Source organism: Chiloscyllium plagiosum, unplaced genomic scaffold (assembly GCF_037043375.1).
Source record: "Chiloscyllium plagiosum isolate Xiang-an unplaced genomic scaffold, Cpla_swu_hap1 HiC_scaffold_4, whole genome shotgun sequence".
NCBI lineage: Eukaryota > Metazoa > Chordata > Chondrichthyes > Orectolobiformes > Hemiscylliidae > Chiloscyllium > Chiloscyllium plagiosum.
In genome coordinates this window covers 7345790-7369817 of record NW_028270142.1, presented here as the reverse complement: position 1 = coordinate 7369817, position 24028 = coordinate 7345790, and the positions used below count along the sequence as shown (strand labels likewise).

At 39.3% G+C, this 24028-nt stretch overlaps 1 protein-coding gene across 2 annotated transcripts in view; it reads left to right on the top strand.

The window, feature by feature from the left end:
- Window positions 1–16353, top strand: part of mybl1 (MYB proto-oncogene like 1) — a 62558-nt gene extending 46205 nt beyond the window's left edge. For both annotated transcript variants that reach the window (XM_087985943.1, XM_043689268.2), the window contains 4 exons: window positions 1732–1848; window positions 1972–2079; window positions 7965–8114; window positions 13096–16353. In XM_087985943.1, coding sequence (XP_087842069.1) covers window positions 1732–1848; window positions 1972–2079; window positions 7965–8114; window positions 13096–13221 — 501 coding nt within the window. In that variant the 3' untranslated portion in view covers window positions 13222–16353. The remainder of the gene's footprint in view (window positions 1–1731; window positions 1849–1971; window positions 2080–7964; window positions 8115–13095) is intronic.
- Window positions 16354–24028: the final 7675 nt, after the last annotated feature.

The window sequence follows — 24028 nt, the reverse complement described above, 5'->3', positions numbered from 1 at the left end:
AATGCTCCTGTTTACAACTACTAGCAGAAACTTTGGGGTAGGTTAGCTCAGTTAGCTGGATGGCTGATTTGCAATGCAGAATGACACCAGCAATGCAGGGTCAGTTTCCCCAGTTGGCTAAGGTAACAACTAATGTCGTCCTCCTCAACCTCACACCCGCCTCCAGTTAAACTCATCACTCGTCATCTCTCTCTCTAATGAGAGAACAGCCTGTGGTACTTTGGGGCTGTGGTTACTTTACCGTTACTGTCAGAAATTAAAGAAGCATCCACCAGCCTTGTTTAATAAATTTTATTTCATTATGAACAAAACTTATTCTTGAAACAAGTGGCACACTCTCGTTAACACCAAAGCTATGATCTAAAATTAAAGGTGTCCTCTTAATCCCTCACACACCTTCACACAATATAAAAAGACAAGTTTCTGCAAAAATGTTTTTGTTTAAAGAAAGACAAAAGGGCAACAACACCTGTGGGTCAAGGGGCTGAAAACAAGACATAATATATTCTTCTTGTCCACTTTTTCTTGTTGACAAAGTCAAATTACTGACAACCATAAATTGATCAATTTCCAGTTATGTTTGCAATCAATTTTAGTTCTAGTCTTTGATAATTGGTCATTCCTTCAGTTTGACCAGTATTTCCATCTGTCAGGTTTCCAAGAACAACTTCTAAGAATCAGAATTTCAGAAGAGAGTCGTTTAGCTCCAGGAACATTATCTTTACTGTACTGATTTCAGCTACTATACAACAGAATCCTACGTTCAAAGACTGTTGTGGGCAACCATTAGTGTAGGGCCCCTAGTCCTGTCAAAAAACAGGTATTGTTTAATAATTAAATCACTGAACCCCCATCTCTTCTCTTTCCTCGAAAGCTTTGCTTGGCTATTTCTCCAGTCACTTGATTTACGGTAATCAAACAAGTAATCCACAGTACACATTAAACTGATTTTTTGATTTGATTTATTGCTAAGTACAGTGAAAAGCTTTGTTTTGCAAGCAGTAGAGGCAGATCATAGCAAACAAAGACGTGCAAATCATGGAGCACTTAGAGCAAGGCATTAGTACAAAGTTATGGCTGCACAGGAGTTGCACAAAACAAGATCAACATTAGCAAGGTCAACATTATTTGAAGTTAGAGAGGTCCATTCAGCAGTTTAATAATGGTAAAGAAGTAGCTGTTCTTGAATCTGTCGGTGCGTATGTTCAAGCTTCTATATCTTCTGCCTGACGGAAGAGGTGGGAGGGGTCTTTGATGGCAGCCTTTCAGCAACAGTTAGAAGTGTAAATAGATTCTGTGATGGTCTGGGCTGTACCCACAACCTTTTCAAGTTTCTTAATGTCCTGGGCGGAGCAGTTTCCATACCAGGAAGTTATGCACCCAGATCAAATGCTTTCAGTGGAGCATCTGTAGAAGTTGGTGAGGGTTCTTATGGACATGCCGAATTTCTTAAGACATCTGAGGAAGAGGATTTGTTGCAACGAAGTAGGAGATCTAGAACAGATTTCAGTTATTGTCACTCCTAGGAACTTGACACTCGACCCTCGCCACCTCAGCTGGTGGCTTTGGCTCCAAGAATTCACTTGATAAAATACATTTCAAACCAGGGAATGTCCAAATAGTTGTTAATTCCCCCTTCAGTTGTTGTTTCTCCCTTCAGTTAACATTAAGTATAAATATAACATATCATTTTGAATTGCAGAAAATGTAATCATTTCTTTGTCATCCTAGCCTCAGTCACTTGCACACTTAGAAGAGGATATTCGAGAGGTCTTAAAGAAAGAGACTGGTACTGACATATTACTTGGGGAAGGAATGGATCCCATCTTCAAAATCTGTGAGCAAGAGGTGCTAATAAAGTTTCTCCTTGTTCTTTTAACCTGAATAGTTCTGATTACGGTGATTCTGACTGCTGTGTAATTTTGTGGTATGCCTCTTCTGTTCGTTTTCCCCAAACCTAACAAATTGCAGCACACTGTTCCATTCAAGAAAGTACGAAAATCTCTTGTTTTAGACACATGGATTAAGGATGAAATTGGTACTCAAAAGTTCACACAGACCTCTGTTTCAGATGTACAGGTGAGTTCATCAATGCTTATTGGAAACTTTGCAAAGTAGTCATTTTTAGAAGCAAATTAATTGTGTATATGAGTGTATCTAAGAAAGAATTAGTATGAAAGCTTATTGCAAAAAGCTTCAGAGTTTATTGGCATTGCTCCTCCTGTATGGTTCTGTGTAAACAAGCATTTGTTCTCAAACAAAAACAAACATTGCTGGGTAAACTCAACAAGTCTGAAGGCATCTGTGGAGAGAAGTCAGTTTTGGGTCAGTGGCCCTTCTTCAGAACTTGGTTTCTGAATTAGATTCTTTAGGATTGCTGCTTTACTACTTTAGAGATACTAAGCAAGTATTTTGCATCAGTGGTTACTGTGGAGAAGGACATGGAAGATGTAGAATGTGGGGAAATACATGATGACATCTTGAAAAATGTCCATATTACAGAGGAGGAAGTGCTGGATGTCTTGAAACGCATAAAGGTGGATAAATTCCCAGGACCTGATCAGGTTTACCCTAGAACTCTGTGGGAAGCTAGGGAAGTGATTGCTGGGCCCCTTGCTGGAATATTTGTATCATCGATAGTCACAGATGAGTTGCTGAAAGACTGGAGGTTGGCTAATGTGGTGCCACTATTTAAGAAAGATGGTAAGGACAAGCCAGGGAACTATAGACTGGTGAGCTTGACATCGGTGTTGGGTAAGTTGTTAAAGGGAATCCTGAGGGACAGGATTTGCACGTGTTTGGAAAGGCAAGGACTGATTAGGGATAGTCCATATGAACTAAGCTGATTGTTTTTGCACAGTTCTGAGAGGATGCTGCTTATAGACTCTCAGACATTTACTACATGGAAGGAAGTTCATTTCTCCTGAGAGGAGCTAGCTTTCAGATTAGATGTTCTCTCTTTAAACATAAAAGATCTATGTAATTTGAAAAAAGCATTGAATTTTCCCAGTGGTTCAGGAAATATTTTTTCTTTTAAGAATGCTGTCAAAAACAGGACAACCAGTCATTGATCTTATTAATCACTTCCAGACCTCCTTGTGCACAGTATGGATTAGAGCATTGGATTTGGTGCAGAACAGTGAACTGAAGCTTTGTTTATATTTAACTAAATTTAACTGGGTCTGCTCAGAATTTATAAAAACAACTTATAATATTTGTACTTCCTGCACCTGATTTAGTTATTTTTTATATTAACATTGATTACAATGTGATTTAGAATTAGCTGAGCTATCAGAATGAAATATTTATGATCAAGTTCTCAGTATCTGGAATATCATGAAAAATAACAGTTTCAACAACTATTGAAAAATTTGATATTACGTACTGTAATATTACTTTGTCGTGGAGCTGAAAGTAAGTTTCTGTTTTTTACAATAAATTATTTTTGAAGAAGTTTACTCACATCTAGTATCATAGTAGAGTTTAACTTACTTCCAGTAGTAAATTGTTTTTTATTTAGAGACTAACTGTTTAACTCAGCTACTCCAGACAAATGGAACAGCTCACTTTTCTCTTTTTAAAGTTTTTCACCCAGTATGTGACCATTGTAATTGTTACTTTACATGCTCTTTGTTCTGAACAACTGTACGCTATATGGGAGTGATAGTACAAAATTAAAAAAAACTTACTTAGACACAGAATATAGGAACAGGCCATTTGACCTTTTGATCCTGCTCCATCATTTAATGTGATCATGGCTGATCCTCTACCTCAACATCATAGACACTCTCCCCATAATCCTTGACGCTTTATGTCCAGAAATCTGTATTTCTTTCTTAAATATATTCAATAACTTGCCCACCACAGGTTCACTATCCTCTAAGTGAAGAAATTTCCCTTCAGCTCAGTCCTAACTGGCTTATTCTGTATCTGTAACCCCTTATTCTAGATCCATAGACAGGACAACATCATCCCTGCATCCAATCTGTTCAGGTCTGTCAGAATTTTAAACCTTTCAACGATATCCCCTTTTCTGACCTCTACTGAATCCAGGCCTAGTTGACTCAAGCTCTCCTTGTATGACAATCCTCTCAGTCTGATGAACTTTTGCTGCACACCCTCTATGACAAATATATGCTTTCTTGGGTAAGGAGACCAAAGTGCACACAATACTCTGTGTAGGTCTCACCAAGGCCCTGTACATCATTGCTCCTGTACTCAACTTTTTAAAAAAATTTATTCATTAATGGGTTGAGGCATCACCAACTAGGCCAGCACTTATTGCCTATCCCAGAGGGCAGTTAAGAGTTGACCACATGGGCATTGCCAGCTAGGCCTGCACTTATTGCCATTAAGTCACTGGAGTCAGGGAAAGTCCCGGATGATTGGAAGATCGCTGTTGTAACCCCCTTGTTCAAGAAAGGATCAAGACAAAAGATGGAAAATTATAGGCCAATTAGCCTAACTTCGGTTGTTGGTAAAATTCTAGAATCCATCATTAAGGATGAGGTTTCTAAATTCTTGGAAGAGCAGGGTCGGATTAGAACAAGTCAACATGGATTTAGTATGGGGAGGTCGTGCCTGACAAACCTGTTGGAGTTCTTTGAAAAGGTGACAAGTAGGTTAGACCGGGGAAACCCAGTGGATGTGGTCTACCTAGACTTCCAAAAGGCCTTTGATAAGGTGCCACATGGGAGGCTGCTGAGCAAGGTGAGGGCCCATGGTGTTCGAGGTGAGCTACTGGTATGGATTGAGGATTGGCTGTCTGACAGAAGGCAGAGAGTTGGGATAAAAGGTTCTTTTTCAGAATGGCAGCCTGTGACAAGTGGTGTCCCGCAGGGTTCAGTGTTGGGGCCGCAGCCTTTCACATTGTATATTAATGATCTGGATGAAGCGACTGGGGGCATTCTAGCGAAGTTTGCCGATGATACAAAGTTAGGTGGACAGGCAGGTAGTACTGAGGAAGTGGGGAGGCTGCAGAAGGATCTCGACAGTTTGGAGGAGTGGTCCAGGAAATGGCTGATGGAATTCAATGTGAGCAAATACGAGGTCTTGCACTTTAGAAAAAAGAATACAAGCATGGACTACTTTCTAAACGGTGAGAATATTTGTAAAGCCAAAATACAAAGGGATCTGGGAGTGCTAGTCGAGGATTCTCTAAAGGTAAACATGCAGGTTGAGTCCGTGATTAAGAAAGCGAATGCAATGTTGTCATTTATCTCAAGAGGGTTGGAATGTAAAAGCACCGTTGTGCTACTGAGACTTTATAAAGCTCTGGTTAGGCCCCATTTGGAGTACTGTGTCCAGTTTTGGTCCCCACACCTCAGGAAGGACATACTGGCACTGGAGCGTGTCCAGCGGAGATTCACACGGATGATCCCTGGAATGGTAGGTCTAACATATGAGGAACGGCTGAGGATCCTGGGATTGTATTCATTGAAGTTTAGAAGATTAAGGGGAGATCTAATAGAAACTTACAAGATAATACATGGCTTGGAGAGGGTGGACGCTAGGAAATTGTTTCCATTAGGCGAGGAGACTAGGACCCGTGGACACAGCCTTAGAATTAGAGGGGGTAAATTCAGAACAGAAATGCGGAGACATTTCTTCAGCCAGAGAGTGGTGGGCCTGTGGAATTCATTGCCGCAGTGTGCAGTGGAAGCTGGGACGCTAAATGTCTTCAAGGCATAAATTGATGTCACAAGGAATTAAGGGCTACGGGGAGAATGCGGGTAAGTGGGGTTGAAATGCCCATCAGCCATGATTGAATGGCGGAGTGGACTCGATGGGCCGAATGGCCTTACTTCCGCTCCTATGTCTTATGGTCTTAAGAGTCAATCACATTGCTGTGATTCTGGAGTCATATGTAGACTAGATCAGATAAAGGATGGCAGTTTATTTCCCTAAAAGGAGCATTAGTGAACTAGATGGTTTTCCCAACAATTGATAATAGATTCACTGTTGCCATCTTAATTCCAGATTTTTATTGAATTCAAATTTCACCATCTGCTATGGTGGGATTCGAACCCAAGTCCTCAGAACATTCCCTGGGTCTCTGGATTAACAGTCACTTCCCCTTTGCTTACTACACTTGCATACTTGCTTTCAGTGACTAATGTATAAGGATATCCAGGTCCCTTCGTACATCAACATTTCACACTCCCTTGCCAATTAAGTAATACTATGCTGTTTTGGTTTACAAACCAATGTTAGTAACTTCACACTTATCCATGTTATACTGTGACAGCCATATATTTGCCCACCATTCAACTTGTCTAAATTGCCTAGGAGCCTTTTTATATTCTCCTCAGTGCTCATAGTCCTGCCTAGTTTGTGTCGTCCGCAAACATGGAAATATTACATTTGATTTCCTCATTCAAATTGTTGGTATATATTGTAAATAGCTGGGACCCAAGCTCAGACCTTTGTCATTCCCCACTAGCCAGCACCTTTCACTCCAAAGAGACCTAGTTATTCCTACTCCTTTGTTCTCCTTACCTGCTAATCAGCTCTGAATCCATGCTTGGATATCACCCGTAACCCCATGTGCTTTAATTTGCATACCAACTCTTATTGGGACTTTATCGAAGGTTTTCTTAAAATCCAAATACACCATATCCACTGGTTCTGCCTTCACTATTCTACTAGTGATACTATTAAAAAAAAAAACTCTAGTAGGCTTATGAAGCATGACTTCCTTTTCATAGATCCATGTCTAATCCCGTTGTGCCCCATTATCTCATTCTTTTGGAATAGATTCCTGCCTTTTGCTTTCTACTGATTTTAGCGAATTAATCTGTAATTCCTTTCCTTCTCAATGCTGCTTTTTTCTTAAATAGTAGGGCTACATTTGCCATCCTCCAATCCATTGAAATTGTCCCAGGAGTATCGAGTGTTACTGAGAGGGCAATGGGCCCAGTGATTTCTGTACTATCTTGGTAAAAACAATGCCTACAGATGCAGCCAAGAGTTTTTACTCTGGTGATCATACGTTTCCTTTGCCTGTGTACTCTTTATCAGTGGTGTGATAGCTTCACAGCCTGTGCTATCCCACAAAGTTGTCAGCATATTGATGCTCCACAGCGACTCCCACTGCTGTTCCAGATGCAGTGGGGTTGGAGAAATTCCAATAGCAATAGGACACCATCTGGAAGGTGCTGTAGATGTGTGAGGTAGGACATTCCACTGAACTGGACAACAAAGTCGAAGCATTGGAAAAGGATAGTATTTTTGAGGCAGTGAATTTGAGGAGGTATGAACACCAATGAAGGTATTTGTGACCTTTTTAAGAAAGGTAGATTTAGTGATGTAGCAAGTACAAAAACCTGATTGGAGAAATTAAAAATGCATGAAACATGGGTTTGATTAAATTAATTACCAAATTTATTTGCAAAATTTAAAGGAAAGAGCCAAAGGAAAACAGCAAGATAATGATGGTATACATAAATTGCAGAATGTTTTGTGCATATTAAGCAGGCTATACTTTTCTTTGAAAGAAATTTGGCATACATCGTCTGACTAGACCTTGTTCCTACATATAGTGAGAGGGAAAGTCGGGTAAGGTTGCTTTTCGTAGTTTATTAATGACACTTGCTTGACTCATGTCAAGTGACTCATGTTTGTATGTGTGGCCTTTTGGCATCTAGCAAGAGCCAACACCTTCAGGAGAGAATGATTTTTTTTTTTAAAGTGGTAAAGGATAAAATTATCAAAGTAAGTATTGTTCTAGTCAAAATATGCATATTTTAAGTCTTGCAGTTTGAGGTCACTTGCTTTTCAAAGGGACGGTAAAAAAAATTTGGTTGGCCTGTCTAGATTGGCCTTGTATGCCTGCTGGTAGTTGACTTCAGCCATTGTGTGAGGATACAAGTTGCTTGCTTACATGCCCTTTTTGTTAAGAAAGAGAATGTAAGAATAAAAGGAGAAAATATAAATCCGGGAAATAAATTGCCTCTGTGTTACAGTCTGAAAGCCTGTTGACCAGCTCATTACTGAGGACATTTTTGCCTGAAAAATCAGACATCGCCACAAGTACATGGAGCAGAAATGTTGTCTTTTCCGAGATAAAGCAACGAAATACTTCAAAAGCTGTACGATTTGAAACTCCAATTCAGGTAAGCTGTGGCATTGGTCTTTTTGAAAGTTTCCATTGTATGATAAATAAAAATTATTAATTTAACATTATTCACTTTTCACAGCAATAATCAAACAGAACAAATGAGATAATCTGATTTAACTCTTGGCTTAAATTTTCATTTTTGACAACACCTTCTGTTCCTGCCATGTCACCTGCTTGTTGATGAATTGATTCATGAGTGTAACTTTCAATTTTTTACATCCATGGTTGCTTGCTCACTAACTTGAAAGGCAGAGGCAGGTGATGGGGAAGCGGCACAGTGGCTCAGTGGTTGGCACTGCAGCCTCACAGCACCAGGGACCTGGGTTAGATTCCATCCTTGGGAAACTGTCTGGAGTTTGCACATTCTCCCCATGTCTGCGTGAGTTTCTGCTGAGTGCTCTGGTTTTCTTCCACAGTCCAGACATGTATAAATTGTACGGATTGGCCATGCTAAATTACCCATAGTGTTCAGGGATGTGTAGATTAGGTGCATTAGTCATGGGAAATGCAGGTTTACAGGGATAGGTTGGGGGGGGTGGGTCTGAATGAGATCTCTTCGGAGAGTTGGTGTGGACTCGTTGGGCCGAATGGCCTGTTTCCACACTCTATAGATTTTATGAATCAGAAATAGCATTTATCGTTTTTAATCTTTCTGTAAAACTACAGTTTAATTCCACATAGTTTTCATTCTAGCTACTTGGATCCAACATGCCTATAGCAGGCGGCATTTGGTATTTAAGAAGAGAGGGACTGTCCTCACAATCTAAAATAAATTGGGAAATGATGTTGAGTCGAACATTAACAATATTATGCTTTATCCCAATATGACAATGGCAAGCAAACCTGAAAGTGAGAAGTTTGCTTGTCTTCCATACTGGGCCAATTCTCAAAGCCTTGCGACAATTACATTGCTAATTTCTTGGTATTTTACACAGCAGGTGTGGTTTAATAGTTGCAAGGGCTACATCGATGAACGGGATTATTGGCAGGGTGGTCCAAAGGGCACTTGGCTGGATAAGAATGAGAATCAGAGGATTATGCTGGAGAGTAAGAGACTGCAGCTGTATCTTACCTTTGACAGATGGATTACACAACACCTGTGATGGCCCTTCAGTGTCTGTCTTGTGTTTTTATTTGGGGGTGTTTGTGAGTGCTGTGCTTTAGATGACAGTGATGTGGAAGCCCTGTGCTGGAGGCAGGCTGCATACCCTGATACCACATTTGACCTGGGTTATTTTGCTAGGTATCTTCTGCTTTATATATAACAGCATTGGAGGCAGTTCAAGGAGAAAAGGGAAGTCTTGATATGATTATGTAAGCTTTGAGGTCATGTCAGGGGTACTGTGTACAGATTTGGTCTCTGTATTTAAGAAAGACTATATCAGCATTGGAGGCATTCAAAAGCGGTTCAATAGGCTGATTCTTGAATGTAGTGATTGACTTCATGTGATTAGTGAAACAGATTAGGCCTTTATTGATTAGAGTTTAGAAGAATGACAGTGATCTTTCCGCTAATGGGGGCTCTCAAATGGCAAAGTTAGTTATAAAATAAGGGGACACTTATTAAAAACTGAGATGCAAAGGAATCTCTTAGCTTGAGAGTAATGAATGTCTGGAATTCTTTACCATGGATCCGTGGAGGCTAGATCACTGGAAGAATTTAGAGGAGTGAGAGAGATTTTAAAGTTGACCACTGAGCTGGCATGAAAGAGGATTTGAGGCCTGGGGCAAAATCTTGTCGAATGCTGGGGCAGGTTTGAAGGGCTGAATGGCTTACACCTGTTCATATTTATTATGTTCTTAATCTGAGGTACAGAAAGATCTAAGTGTTCTCATACGGAAGTCACAAAAGGTTAGCATGCAGTACAGTGGATAATCAAGAAAGCTAATTGGATGTTAGCCTTTATTATGTGAGGAACTCAACATTAAGAATGTTACACTTCTGTTATGCAGGGTATTGGGGAGATCAGTGTTGGTTTCTTTTGAGGAAGGATGGAAATGCATTGGAAGCGGTTCAGAGGAAGCTTACTCGATTGACACCAAGAATGAGCAGGTTCTCTTATGAGGAAAGATTGGACAGGCAGGGCTTATTTTCCTAGAGCTCAATTGTGAAAGGAAATTTGTTTGAAGTTGATAAGACCCTGAATGGTCTTGACAAACTGAACATGGAAATGATGTTTCCACTTATTGACATGTGCAGAAATAGGGGACTCCGTTAAAATGAGGGTTTGTCCTTATGGGCCGGTGAGGGGAATCAGCCATAACTGTTTATTTACCATGGGAGGTCAGTAGGAGAATAATATCATCATTAATTACCTGAATAGCTTGAAACAAACAAATTGAAAATGAGGAGGTACAAAGTGTAAATGAATCTCAAATTTTAATAATTTATTAAAGGAATTGGGACACGATGCTTTTGTTTAGTCTTTTATTGGTATTGGAGAGGGAAGAATAAAATTATTTGGATCTTAACGGTACAATATTTGAGCCTACATGCTTAGCAACAGCAGGTGTGTACTCTGGAGCAAGGTTAGAGTGGTGCTGGAAATGCACAGCAGGTCAGGCAGCGTCCGAGGAGCAGGAAAATCGACATTTCGGGCAAAAGCCGTTCATCAGGATGTAGGGCTCCTGCTCAAAACATGGATTTTCCTGCGGCTCCTGATGAAAGGTTCCTGCCCAGAACATCGATTTTCCTGATCCTCGGATGCTGCCTGACCTGCTGTGCGTTTCCAGCACTACTCTAACCTTGACTCTAATCTCCAGCATCTGCAGTCCTCACTTTTGCCTAGCTGACTTATGCTATTATAATGATGGACCAATCAATGTCGGACAGCAGTGGACACATGCAACCCAATTAAAAAGGACCCTGAGCTCTGAATACTTGTGACAAATGTCATTTTCTAATGTATATTAAACAAGCCAATACCATATATACTCGTGTAAAAGCCAACCTCTTACAAAGGAAACTGTACGTTCCCGTTTGCATTCATTCATTCATACCAGTAACTCTACTCATCACTCTTTATTTACTATATTATGTCTCTATTCATTCAGTTATAACTCTACTTAGCCCACTTTACGACAGCACGTTTTGATTCATTCATTCAGACTGTACTAAGTCTGTCAGTACTAAGTCTATCGGCACTTATTGCACTTTGTTCACTATACATCGAAAAGTTAATATTATTAAAAAGTTAATCATTTTAATTGTGCCATTATATCTGAATAAAAGTAAGGTGTATTAGCTACATATATCTTTAATTCTTTGACAAATTTGTTAATACTACTAAGGTTCATTTCATATGAAAGTAAATGGGAGGGAAATGGAAGAATTTGGCAGGAAAGTTCAAGATGTTTACACATTCAGAATTTAATAAATGTTTCATTTTAAGTATGCCGTTATACCAGGCCATAATGATGTTGAACAAGGATTTCAATTAGTCTTTGTCATGTTAAATTTTTGTACTGTTATGTATAAATAAAATTTTACCACCAGTAATTCATTCATGTTTTTCTTCCTTTTATGTAGTAATTACCTTTATCTTTACCATTGTGTTTATCTTCTTTACCTGGGATTAGTTGGGCGACCAAATTGACTTCTGCTGATAATACGATATTTTGAACTGCAGCATGAATTTCAGCTCCTTCAAGCTAGTGGCCGTTTATTAGTCAATCATATAAATTGAACCTTTAAAAATATTTTTAAAAATTTGACTTTTACATGAGTGTATACGGTAGCTAAAAAGTTACTGATACCATTTGGGACACTAATTAAAGTCATGTGACAGAATGTTTCACTTGGAACAATAGAGTAAATTAGCATGGCCTCTGAGCAAGAATGTCACACAAATTCACCTCTGTGGAATGGTTATCTTGCAGTAAAGTTACTCTGGATCCAGTTGTGACAACTTCAAAATATTTGAGATTGAATTAGTTAGACCATTTGTAGACTATTTGGCCATCATTGGTAGTGTACATAAATTAAAGATAGTTGGGGGTGATAGAAACTTTTATTTAAAAAAGAGAAACTTAATAATGGGAAAAGAAAACCATCATTGGCCATTGATGATTGGGTGATGAGCAAATAAGGGTTGCTTAAGCACTAGAACACAAGCTGCTGAGGTTTCAACTAATAGGTCTTTAAGGTGACTGGGAGGTCAGCAAAAAGAACAATGGAATCATCTAGTCTCAAAAGTTATCAGAGTGGTAGGTGTATAGGTTGATATAAGCTGGTGTACAAAACAGCAAATGAGCTTTAGAGATTTGTTCAGGGTTTATTAGAATTTTGAGGTTTTTTTGTGGTCTGGCTCCGATTGAGTGAATGATTATAAAAATAAAACTCTCATCCACTGATGTCCTGAGAGTATTGCCTGTGGCTCTAGATTACCAGAGTGACATTATCATTGCATCATCTTCTCCTTACAACAGCCACCAAAGTTTAGAAATGTTTCGGTGGCTTTAAAGCACTTCAAAACATCCAGTGCTTTTGAAAAATGTTGTATGAATGTAAGCCGTTCTTCTTTTTTGAATACAAATCTTCAAACATTCATGGTAAAAATTTAAATTTCTCTGCTATTAGTTCAAACTTTGTGGTTAAAATCTTGTTAACGCAATCTGTACACATATATAGATATCAGGACTCCGTCCATTCCCAAATTCAAAGCTTGTGGGATCCACTTAAGGAAGGTACTGGTTCCTCTCAACATGAGCAAACATTTGTAACTAAATGACGATCATCTATCCCTCAAGAATGGAATCTGTGCCTTGACAAGTTTTATGAGGGTGGAATGTTCTGGAGACATTTGAATCAAGTTTTTCAAAAGCTATAAGGTAGTATTGGAAGAAAATTAATAAGCAAGTTAATTGATGACTACTCTGCTTTCTTTGTAATTACCACAAGTCTCTAGTATTACTTTGGAGGAACTTTGAGGATATTTTTCTTATTTATGATGCATTTTATTTTGTATGATACACAGATGAGCAGTGAATGGGAAGCTGTAGCTTGTGGGAAGACGGAAGATCAGCTGATAATGACTGAACAGGCTCGGAGATACCTGAATGCATTTAATGGCAGCAACACAAGCAGGAGCCTGATCCTATAACTGCTCACTGCTGAAGGAGCCCTATCAATTTACACTAAAAATGATCCAGATTATTTGGAGCGGAAGTGTTTAATCGTAAACCTAACTCCTAACCCACCTAAGGCATGATTTCTGTCAAGAGGCTTAAGTTGGTTAAAAATTCTGACATTTTTTCTTAAAAAAAAGCTAACCAAAACTAAAATGAAGCTGCTTTTGCTAAATGTAATGTGTGCTTATATTTAAAGCCAAATGAAACACAATGGATGGAAAGGTGGAGATGAGTACTGTCTTGAGTTGCACTCTTTTGTCTTGAATATGCTGTAAAAAGAACAGACTAAATGCTATTGATGGATATAATGCCATATAATGGGTAATTGTCATGTAGTTATATTTTTGCAACTGATCCAAATTCTTAACCAAATATATTGACCAATTAGGATTTGTTGCTTGGAATCAAGCATTAAAAATTAAACCAACTGATATCAGATATTTGGCAATTGACGAAACTAAGATAATTTCCTGTTGTATGGTATGCTTTATTTTGAGCATATGTTAATATATGATCAAATAAATGTAAGTGAAGCATAAGACCAAGTGTTTTTATAATGTATGTAGACAGGATGAAGAATTCTTTTTTATTTCACTTTAGTGAAATACCAGTATTTAACATAAGTTTCTGAAACGTGAGGTAGCGTCTTGAATGTATTGTATGTAGAAGCAGGGAAAAGTTATTAATTGGGAGGAAAGTGTACATTTTCTTAAATTATTTTCAGCTTAATAGTATTTATGTGTATGGATCGAGCACCTGGGAGACAATGTTGATTCCTGTTTATAAGAAAAGATTTCTATTCGTCACAAATTCCAAAAAATGCACACTTATTAGATGAATTTTCTTCATATTTAGATACTTAAAAGAAATGCAAATATCTTGAGGTATAACCATTTAAAGTGGACTGGTTTATTGAGGGGTAGGAGCTGGTATTCACTTTCAGTTGTCTCCTTATTCCATTGAGTACTTGGATCCAAGACATGGGCAGAGGAAAGAAAACTTTCCTCATCTTTCTTTGCATAAGGTAACTGCTGATTAATGCTCCTGTTTAAAACTACTCTTGCATTGCTACCCCACTCCTCATCATAGCTTCCAGGAGAGGTGGCTGAAGCAGAATGCCAACTGTGCACAACTTGCATCTTAAGCATTTTACAGTAGCATATCCTGCCTCTGTAAATATAAATAATACCATTCCACTTCCAAACCTAGCCACAATTGCAATATCATTTATATTCTGCACTTATATGTTTCATCAATAATGGATGTGCACAAATGCTAGCTTGTTAAATTGAGAATTGACTAAACAACCAAAGGACATGAAATGTTTTGTTCTTGATCTGGTCTGCTGTTCATGTTTTTTTTTAGCAAGATATTGCATGCAATTCCATTATTAGTCAGTTGCACCTTAATATTGCAATTCATATGTTTAACCAGTTTTCATAAAATATATATATGCTTCCATAAATGTACTTTAAGCAAAGATGTTCTATTTAATACAAGAAGCATTAACTACAATTGCAATCTACAATTTATGAAAAATTGTTAGTTATTTTTCTTTTCATAACATCACGTCTGATTAATATTTTCATGGCATAATGATCTAATTCTCAATGCATCATATGTTTATAAATTGTGGTGAGAGGGAAGCTTTTTAGCAACTTTAAAGCAGTAGTAAAATTCAATATTGGGTGGTCAGTTATATTGTGAATATTGGAGTCCAAAAAATCAAATTGCATTATAGCTGAACCATGTTAATAAGAGCTTTATTTTCAACTAACAAAAGGAAGTTTTGAATAAATATTTGCCTCTCTTGGGAGCCATGAAATCCATGTGCTAAAAGTGAATTTATGAATTATACTGAACGACACATTAACTAGTTTCCAGTCTATACTGTGCTACAACTTCAGCGATAAAAGATTGTCTGCTGAATTCAATATCAGATCAATTCATTTTAATTATCTTTTGCATGCTTTTACAAAGCTAGTTAAATTGCCCTTTTCTATTAATTTTAAGTTATATGTTCATATTGCCTCCCCTTATTGTAGTCATGCAGCTATAATGACCAGTCATCTCCATAAAGCTTATATTTTCTAAACTCAATTCATAGTCTAACCATATTGCAGCAAATTGGAGGGCAAAAACACCTGCCATTCAAGCTCAGTATCATTTTTTTAAAAATCAGTTTGTATACTTTTTAAAAAGATAAGCATAAAGCTAAACCACCTAATCTTAAAAATATCTGAAGAGAGAAATAAATTGTATTAGACCTACTGAATGTTAAATAAATGATTTCCCAAATCTAAGAACTTTTGATTTCATGCGGATGTAAAACATTGGCTTCAACTTGCCTAATCTGAAGATATTTGCACTTTTACTTTAAAGAAATGTGTGTATGTTTTTCTTTGTAGAAAGGTTTTAGTTATGTGGATCTGCAGAGTAAAAATGTGTGCATGGAAATGTAGCACTGACATGTAAAAAAAAGTACATAGTTCTTAAATAGCTATAAAATATTTAGACACTTTCCTCTCCTGAGTCATACTGCTATGTGTAATAGCAGGGTATGCTTGCTGCTAATGAGAGATGGACAAGGGAGCATCTGATGCACTGTGTATAGAATGTACATAGTTTGTATGATGGAAACAGTGATTCTGTAACATTTAACAGCTATTTTATGTGTGAAGGTTCTATCTTGCATGCTGTGTTGGCTAAGCACATTTTAATTGGACACTTTTTGAAGGTTTTTTTTTGTTTTTTTTTAATTTTTGTTTTCTTTAGCTGGTTTTGTTTCTGCAGGGTTGAAGTGTTGAATGTCATACATGTAGCAGTTGTATAAATCCTGCAGTTGCTCTGATTTGTGTAGTCTCTACAGATTTACGTAATACAATTTTGATTATCAGTCTTGCATTATTCACAATGCTGCATAAATACTGAATGGTTGTTTAGTTATGCCATTATACTGCCATCTGGGTTAAGCTTCTGCAGTGATCTGTCACATGTATTTTATTGTACTGGTGCTTGTTCTTTCCTTGCCAGGATCAAAAAGTGGAGCACCAACTGTCCATGTAGAACATATTTATGTTGTCAAATTAAATTGCTCTGTGCTATCATGTAGTTGTGTTTCTGATTTAAAGCTTTATTTCAAGAAAAATGAACTGAAAAATAGCTGCAATCAGCACAAAAGGAATGTAATTAAACTGTTAGTGATGAGATCACGGACCCAGTGCTGATTCACTAATCACATGAGGGCTTCCCCCTCTGAGAATCAAACAGGTTCCATATCTACTGCAATTATTCGACTGGATTTTTACCATTTAAAGGGAAATTTCATTTTACTGGACTTGACAGTGAGGTACCCGTCTGGTTCCCTAATGCCAATAAAGGGAGGGGAGCTGCCATCCTTATCCAGTGTGGCCTATATTTAACTCCAGACTCTCAGCAATGTGGTTGATTTTTAACTGGCCTCTGGCCAATTAGGAATGGGCAATAAATGGTGGCCTGGCCAGTGATGCCTGCGTCCTGTGTATAAATTTAAAAAATTAAGTGACAGCCGAACAATCGGCCATGTAAAAAGTCAAATTGAGCATGGTGTTTTCAGTTTAATGCCAGGATGTGTAATAGGCCAGCAATGTTTGCCTATCCCTCATTGCCCAGAAGACCATTACCTGTCAGCCATGTTATGAGAGTCTGGTGCCACCTGTAGGGCAGACTAGGTACGGATGGCAGCGTTCTTTCCCTAAAGGAAATGTATTAGTGAATCCAGTGCATTTTTTTTTACAATAATCTGCAGTGGTTACATCTCAATTTTATCCTCGATTGTGTTTGAATTCAAATTTCACCATTTATTTTGATGGAATTCAAACCTATATCCCCAGAACTTTGGCCTGGGTGTCTGAATAACTTGTCCATTGCCATCCTCACCACATTACTGTTTCCAGCTGTGGTCAATCAAAAAAGTGCAAGAAAATCTAAAAGAGACCTACAGGGCAACTTTTTCACGCAGATGGTGGTATGTGTATGGAATGAGCTGCCAGAGGGTGTGGTGGAGGCTGGTACAATTGCAACATTTAAGAGGCATTTGGATGGGTATATGAATAGGAAGGGTTTGGAGGGATATGGGCCGGGTGCTGGCAGGTGGAACTAGATTGGGTTGGGATATCTGGTCGGTGTGGACAGGTTGGACTGAAGGGTCTGTTTCCATGCTGTACATCTCTATGACTCTAAATAGATTACAAAACTGGAGCTAATGTTAAATCATTTTAAAACTTACAGCTTGAGCCATCACTTCTGTCTGAAATTAACCACAGACCAGAAATTTCCAGATTTATTTCCTGATCTCACTTGAATTTCTTTATTTTGACATGTATAGTGAAGGCATAACTAGTTTTAATGACTTCGGGTTTCTTCCAAAATAATACTTTATTAAAAAAAATTTCTATAGGTGTATGACATAATGGTTCAAATTTGACACTACGTAAGTGTAATTGTTATGACCAGTTTTTGGCAAGGATCCCAATTTGTTAGATGGGAAATTGTTAAACTCCCAGATGAGGAAGAAGGAACTGGTTTCTCTTGGTTATTCATTTGTTTTTAGTTCATCACTCTAGGTTAATTAGAGTTAGAGTTGTACAGCATGGAAACAGACCCTTTGGTCCAACTTGTCCATGGCTACCAGATATCCTAAATGAATCTAGTTCCATTTGCCAACATTTGGTCTCTATCCCTCTAAACCCTTCCTATTCATTTACCCACCAGGCACTTTTTAAATGTTGTAACTGTACCAGATGCTGCTACTTCCTCTAGCAGCTCATTCCATACACACACCACCCTCTGTAGACAAAGTTGTCCCTTAGGTCTGTTTTAAATCTTTCTCCTCTCACCTCAAACCTATGTTTTGGACTCTCCTACCCTGTGAAAAAGACATTGGCTATTTATCCTATCCATGCTCCTCATGATTTTATAAACCTCTATAAGGCCACCCCTCAGCCTCAGATGCTCCAGGGAAAATAAGCCCAGCCTAATCAGACTCTCCCCATAGCTCAAACCCCAGCAGCATCCTTGTAAATCTTTTCTGAGCTCTTTTGTATAGCAGGGAGATCAGAATTAAATGTGATATTCCAAATGTGGTCTCACCAATTTCCTGTACAGCTGCAACATGACATCCCAACTCGTATACTCCAAGCGCTAAACAATAAAGGCATGTGTACCAAATATCTCCTTCACTACCCTGTCTACCTGTGACCCTGTCTACCTGTGACTCCACTTTCAAAAGAACTATGAACCTGTGTCCCAAGATCTCTTTCTTTGGCAACACACTCAGGACCCTGAAATTATGTGTATAAGTCCTGTCCTCATTTACCTTATCAAAATGCAATACTTCACATTTATTCAAATTAAATTCCATCTGCCACTCCACGGCCCATCTGATCATGGTCTTGTTGTACTTTGAGATAATCGCCTTTATTGTTCACTATATCACCTATTTTGGTGTCATCTGCAAACTTACTAATACCACCTTTATTTGCATCCAAATCATTGATAGACATGGCAGAAAGCAGTGCACCCAGCACTGATCCTTGCGGTACACAGCTGGTGACAGGCCTCCAGTCTGAAAAACAACCCTCCATTCCCTCTGTCACCTATTTTCAAGCCAATTTTGTATCAAAATGGCTAGGTCTCCTGGGATTCCATGTGATCTAACATTGCTAACCAGTCTACCATGTGGAACCTTGTTGAATGCCTTACTGTAAGTCCACATAGACAACGTCTCCTGCTCTACTTCATCAATATTCTTTATCACTTCTTGTGTATGGAATGAGCTGCCACAGGAAGTGGTGGACGCTGGTATATTTGCAACATTTAAAAGGCATTTGGATGGGTATATGAATAGGAAGGGTTTGGAGGAATATGAGCCAGGTGCTGGCAGGTGGCACTAGATTGGGTTGGAGTGTCTGGGCGGCAGGGACGGATTGGACCGAAGAGTCTGTTTCCATGCTGTACATCTCTATGACTATAACTTCTTCAAAAAACTCTGTAAAAAATCACACAACACCAGGTTATAGTGTCCACCCCAATCCAACACCAGCACCTCCACATCAAAAATACTCAAACAAGTGAGTGAGACACAATTTTGCATGCACAAAGCCATGTTAACTATCCCTAATCAGTCCTTGCCTTTCCAAATATATGTGAATCCTGACACCAATATAAGTAGGAAACCATCCTGCAATTGGAACAGGTATCCTTCTTGGGTTTACAGGAAGTAACTAACATTAGACTGTTGGAATTGGCAAATAAGTTAGAGTTGAACTTACATGGCACTATCAAGGAGGTGGGTGTCACTGAAATATTGGCAAAACATTTCAACAATGTTATGCTTAACCCTGAAATAGGTGATTTGGTTTTGGATATTGTGCCCTCTGTCAAAATATGAAAAAGAGACAGAAGTACTGCTTTATTCTCTGTCTTTGTGATGTATTGAATTGAATTTATTGTCACATGTACCGAGGCACAGTGAAAAGCTTTGTCTTGCGAGCAATACAGGCAGATCACAGAGTTAAGTAGCATAGGTAGTAAATAATAGGTAAACAATGGCAAAAACAAAAACACAGGTACAGGCGAATGTTAAGAGTTTGAGTCCATTCAGTATTCGAACAACTGTAGGGTAGAACCTATTTCGAAATTTATCTACCAAGCATTGCCTAACCTTAAACATTAATTGGGATTACACTGTAATGATTACTTTTCTCTTATGTCTAAGCCACATATTATTTGATATTGTAAATATCTATTACGCAGAAAAAAAGTTATTTAAAACTTGACAAAAGTATTCCATACTTAAAAGAATTACGTACTTCCCTCCAATAAATTAGTAATCTCCCTGTAAATGAATGACTCATGAGACATGAATTATTGTAAAATATGTAATGTAACAGACAGGAATATCAAACTGGCTGTAAGAATTTTCATTCAAAGGGTACAATATAAGGTAAAAGAATTGCAGTTTAATAATTATTAATCTATTGCTTAATAGTGAATCAAACTTAATTAAATTATATTTTAGATCAGTTCTAATGTCACATGATTACAGTTTAATAAAACATTTAACTCACTTTGTTCACATAAATGCCGTATTTATGATTTTAAGAATAGAAATGTTCCCAATTGTCAATGGGTCAGAATCCTCTCTCTCCCTAGGAAATAAAGTGACCATTAACTTCTAATTCAATGTAAAAGAAAGACTAAGTGAATTTAAATGATGTAAATGAATAACAAACCATGGTTGGAAAACTGGTGCAATCAGACAATGAGGAGGATCTTACAAAACCCCAGCACTTCCCATGTCAGCGAGTTTATTTTGGTCATACGTTTAAATTTGGCAAGTTCAAACAAAGAGGCCAAATGTTACTCTGTTCAGATTCAGTATTTAAATTGTGGCTTTTTTGAATGAGAAGATCACATATGGTTACTTATGGACAAGTGAAAAGCAGTTATATGTACCGTAAAGTGATGCATTTGAGTGACCTATTGTTCAGCCAGTCCGTTACCTTAATGGAAAGATTCAGCTGCTGCCTGTCAATCTGCCTCACATCATGCTGTGGGTTTTGGCATAGCTTCTTAAAAGTTATTTAATCAACAGCTTGGTGTACAAATTAATGGATGAGTTTATCGTCTTAAAATATGTTTAGTATTACAAAAAAAACAAAGATCTGTGTTAATTCACACCCAAGAAAGTCTAGATATTGATTTCAATATTGTTGTTTTCCTGTAAATTTCCTTAGTTTTCCTTTACTTAATGGTGACATATTTAATACTATCAACCAAGAAAGTGATCTGTTCCCAGACTTCTCTCCATGGAACTGTTCATGAGCTATTAACAATACAATGTAGAAAGTATTGATTTAACTGTAGGTTTTCTGAATGTGAAAATAAAGTTAATTGACGGAGACAGTTTAGATAAGGAATATAATATACAAGTCACTCAATACACTTTATTGAGGCAAGTGCATATTGCAAACCTTTACATAAAAGGAAGAGTTGAGAAAAATATTGAAGCATCTTACAAAAAATGTACATGAGGTTGATGTATTTTTGAGCATCTGAGTCAGAATGTCATGATTTCAAGGTTCACCTCTGGGACTTTGGGACTTGATTGACTTTTCATAATTCTTCACCGTCAGACGGACAATCTTTTAGACACTGAGACCCCAAGTGGATCTAAAAGATTCTACAATCGGTTTGGTATCCTAACCAACAGTCATCCCTTATTCGTTACCACTAAAACATCTTTCCTAGTTATTTATTTCTTTCGTTTTGTTTATGGGACATTGCACAAATTCATGTTGTGTTTCACTGTATTAAATAGTGATTACATTTTGAATTGTCTGGAAAAGCTTTGGGTCTTAGAGAGGTGATGAAAGGCACCAAAGGAGTGCAAATTCTTCCTTTTATAGTTTGCTTAACACATTTCATTCCTGTGGAATTCACTACCCCAGAGTGCGGTGGTTAGACCGGGACACTCCCTCTGTGGGGCCTGGTGTGGGTAGGAATACCAGAGTGGGACACTCTCCCTGTGGGCTATGGTTTGGGTGGGAATGCCAGGGGAGGGCACTCTCTCTGTGGAGCATAGTGTGAGTGGGAATGCTGGAGTGGGACACTCTCTCTGTGCAGTATGGTGTGGGTAGGAATACCGGAGTGGGACACTCTCTCTGTGGGGTATGGTGTGGGTAGGAATGCGGGAGCGGGACACTCTCTCTGTGGAGCATGGTGTGGGTAGGAATAGCGGAGCGGGACACTCTCTCTGTGGGGTATGGTGGGGGTGGGAATGCCGGGGGAGGGCAGTCTTTCTGTGGAGCATGGTGTGGGTGGGAATGCCGGAGCGGGACACTCTCTCTGTGGAGCATGGTGTGGGTAGGAATACCGGAGTGGGACACTCTCTCTGTGGGGTATGGTGGGGGTGGGAATGCCGGAGTGGGACACTCTCTCTGTGGAGCATGGTGTGGGTAGGAATACCGGAGTGGGACACTCTCTCTGTGGAGCATGGTGGGGGTAGGAATACCGGAGTGGGACACTCTCTCTGTGGGGTATGGTGTGGGTGGGAATGCCGGGGGAGGGCACTCTCTCTGTGGGGTATGGTGTGGGTAGAAATACCGGAGCGGGACACTCTCTCTGTGGGGTATGGTGGGGGTGGGAATGCGGGAGCGGGACACTCTCTCTGTGGAGCATGGTGTGGGTGGGAATGCGGGAGCGGGACACTCTCTCTGTGGGGTATGGTGTGAGAAGGAATACCGGAGCGGGACACTCTCTCTGTGGAGCATGGTGGGGGTGGGAATGCGGGAGCGGGACACTCTCTCTGTGGGGCATGGTGTGGGTGGGAATGCGGGAGCGGGACACTCTCTCTGTGGGGTATGGTGGGGGTGGGAATGCGGGAACGGGACACTCTCTCTGTGGGGTATGGTGTGAGAAGGAATACCGGAGCGGGACACTCTCTCTGTGGGGCATGGTGGGGGTGGGAATGCCGGGGGAGGGCAGTCTTTCTGTGGAGCATGGTGGGGGTGAGAATGCGGGAGCGGGACACTCTCTCTGTGGGGCATGGTGGGGGTGGGAATGCCGGGGGAGGGCAGTCTCTCTGTGGGGCATGGTGGGGGTGGGAATGCAGGAGCGGGACACTCTCTCTGTGGGGCATGGTGTGGGTGGGAATGCAGGAGCGGGACACTCTCTCTGTGGGGCATGGTGTGGGTGGGAATGCGGGAGCGGGACACTCTCTCTGTGGGGCATGGTGTGGGTGGGAATGCGGGAGCGGGACACTCTCTCTGTGGGGCATGGTGGGGGTGGGAATGTGGGAGCGGGACACTCTCTCTGTGGGGTATGGTGGGGGTGGGAATGCGGGAGCGGGACACTCTCTCTGTGGGGTATGGTGGGGATGGGAATGCCAGAAGGGGACTCTGGGTGCAGCACGTTGCAGCAGTGGAGAAGTAAAAGTTTGGCTCTGTTTAAATTATTTTTAAAATTTTATTGTAAATTAATGTGAATGGTGCCTATAGACAATGACAGTACGTTTCACATTGGATACATATGACAATAAAGGATATTCTATATTCTAATTAGCACTATGTGGCCTGATGTTTCAGATTTCAACCAATATTGGGACTTCTTTCGGTAAAAGAGTTTTGTCAAGGACCTGTATATATAAAGGTAATAAAATTATTCATGAAATAAATTATAATTTAAGTCAACAAATCTGATGTTTCCATTCACTAGATTGATTCCAGAGATGAAGGGCTTTTCAAGAAAGATTGATCAGATTAGGCCGATTTCCCCAGAGTTTAGAAGAATGAGAGGAGATCGAATTGAGGTTAAGAAGATGCTAAAGGGGATTGACAAAGTAGACGTCGAGAGGATGTTTCTTCACGTGGAACAATCTGGAATGAGAGGTCATAGTTTTAGGATAAAGGGCAGATTTAAAACCGAGATGGGGAGAAATTACTTCTCTCAGCCAGTCATGAATCTGTGGAATTCATTCCCAGGAGTGCAGTGGTTGCTGGGACATTGAGTAAATTTAAGGAGGAGATAAACATATTTTCAATTCATAACAGGTTGAAGGATTATGAAAAGTGGAAAGTGGAGTTGAGGCTGAGATGAGATCAGTTATGATCATATCAAATGGTGGAACAGAGTCAAGGGGCAAAATGGCTTACTTCTGCTCCTCTTTCTTAAGTTGTTATGTATTAATATGTACACTCTGGATAAACGAAGCCAACCTGGGAATGGGGAGTTCCAATG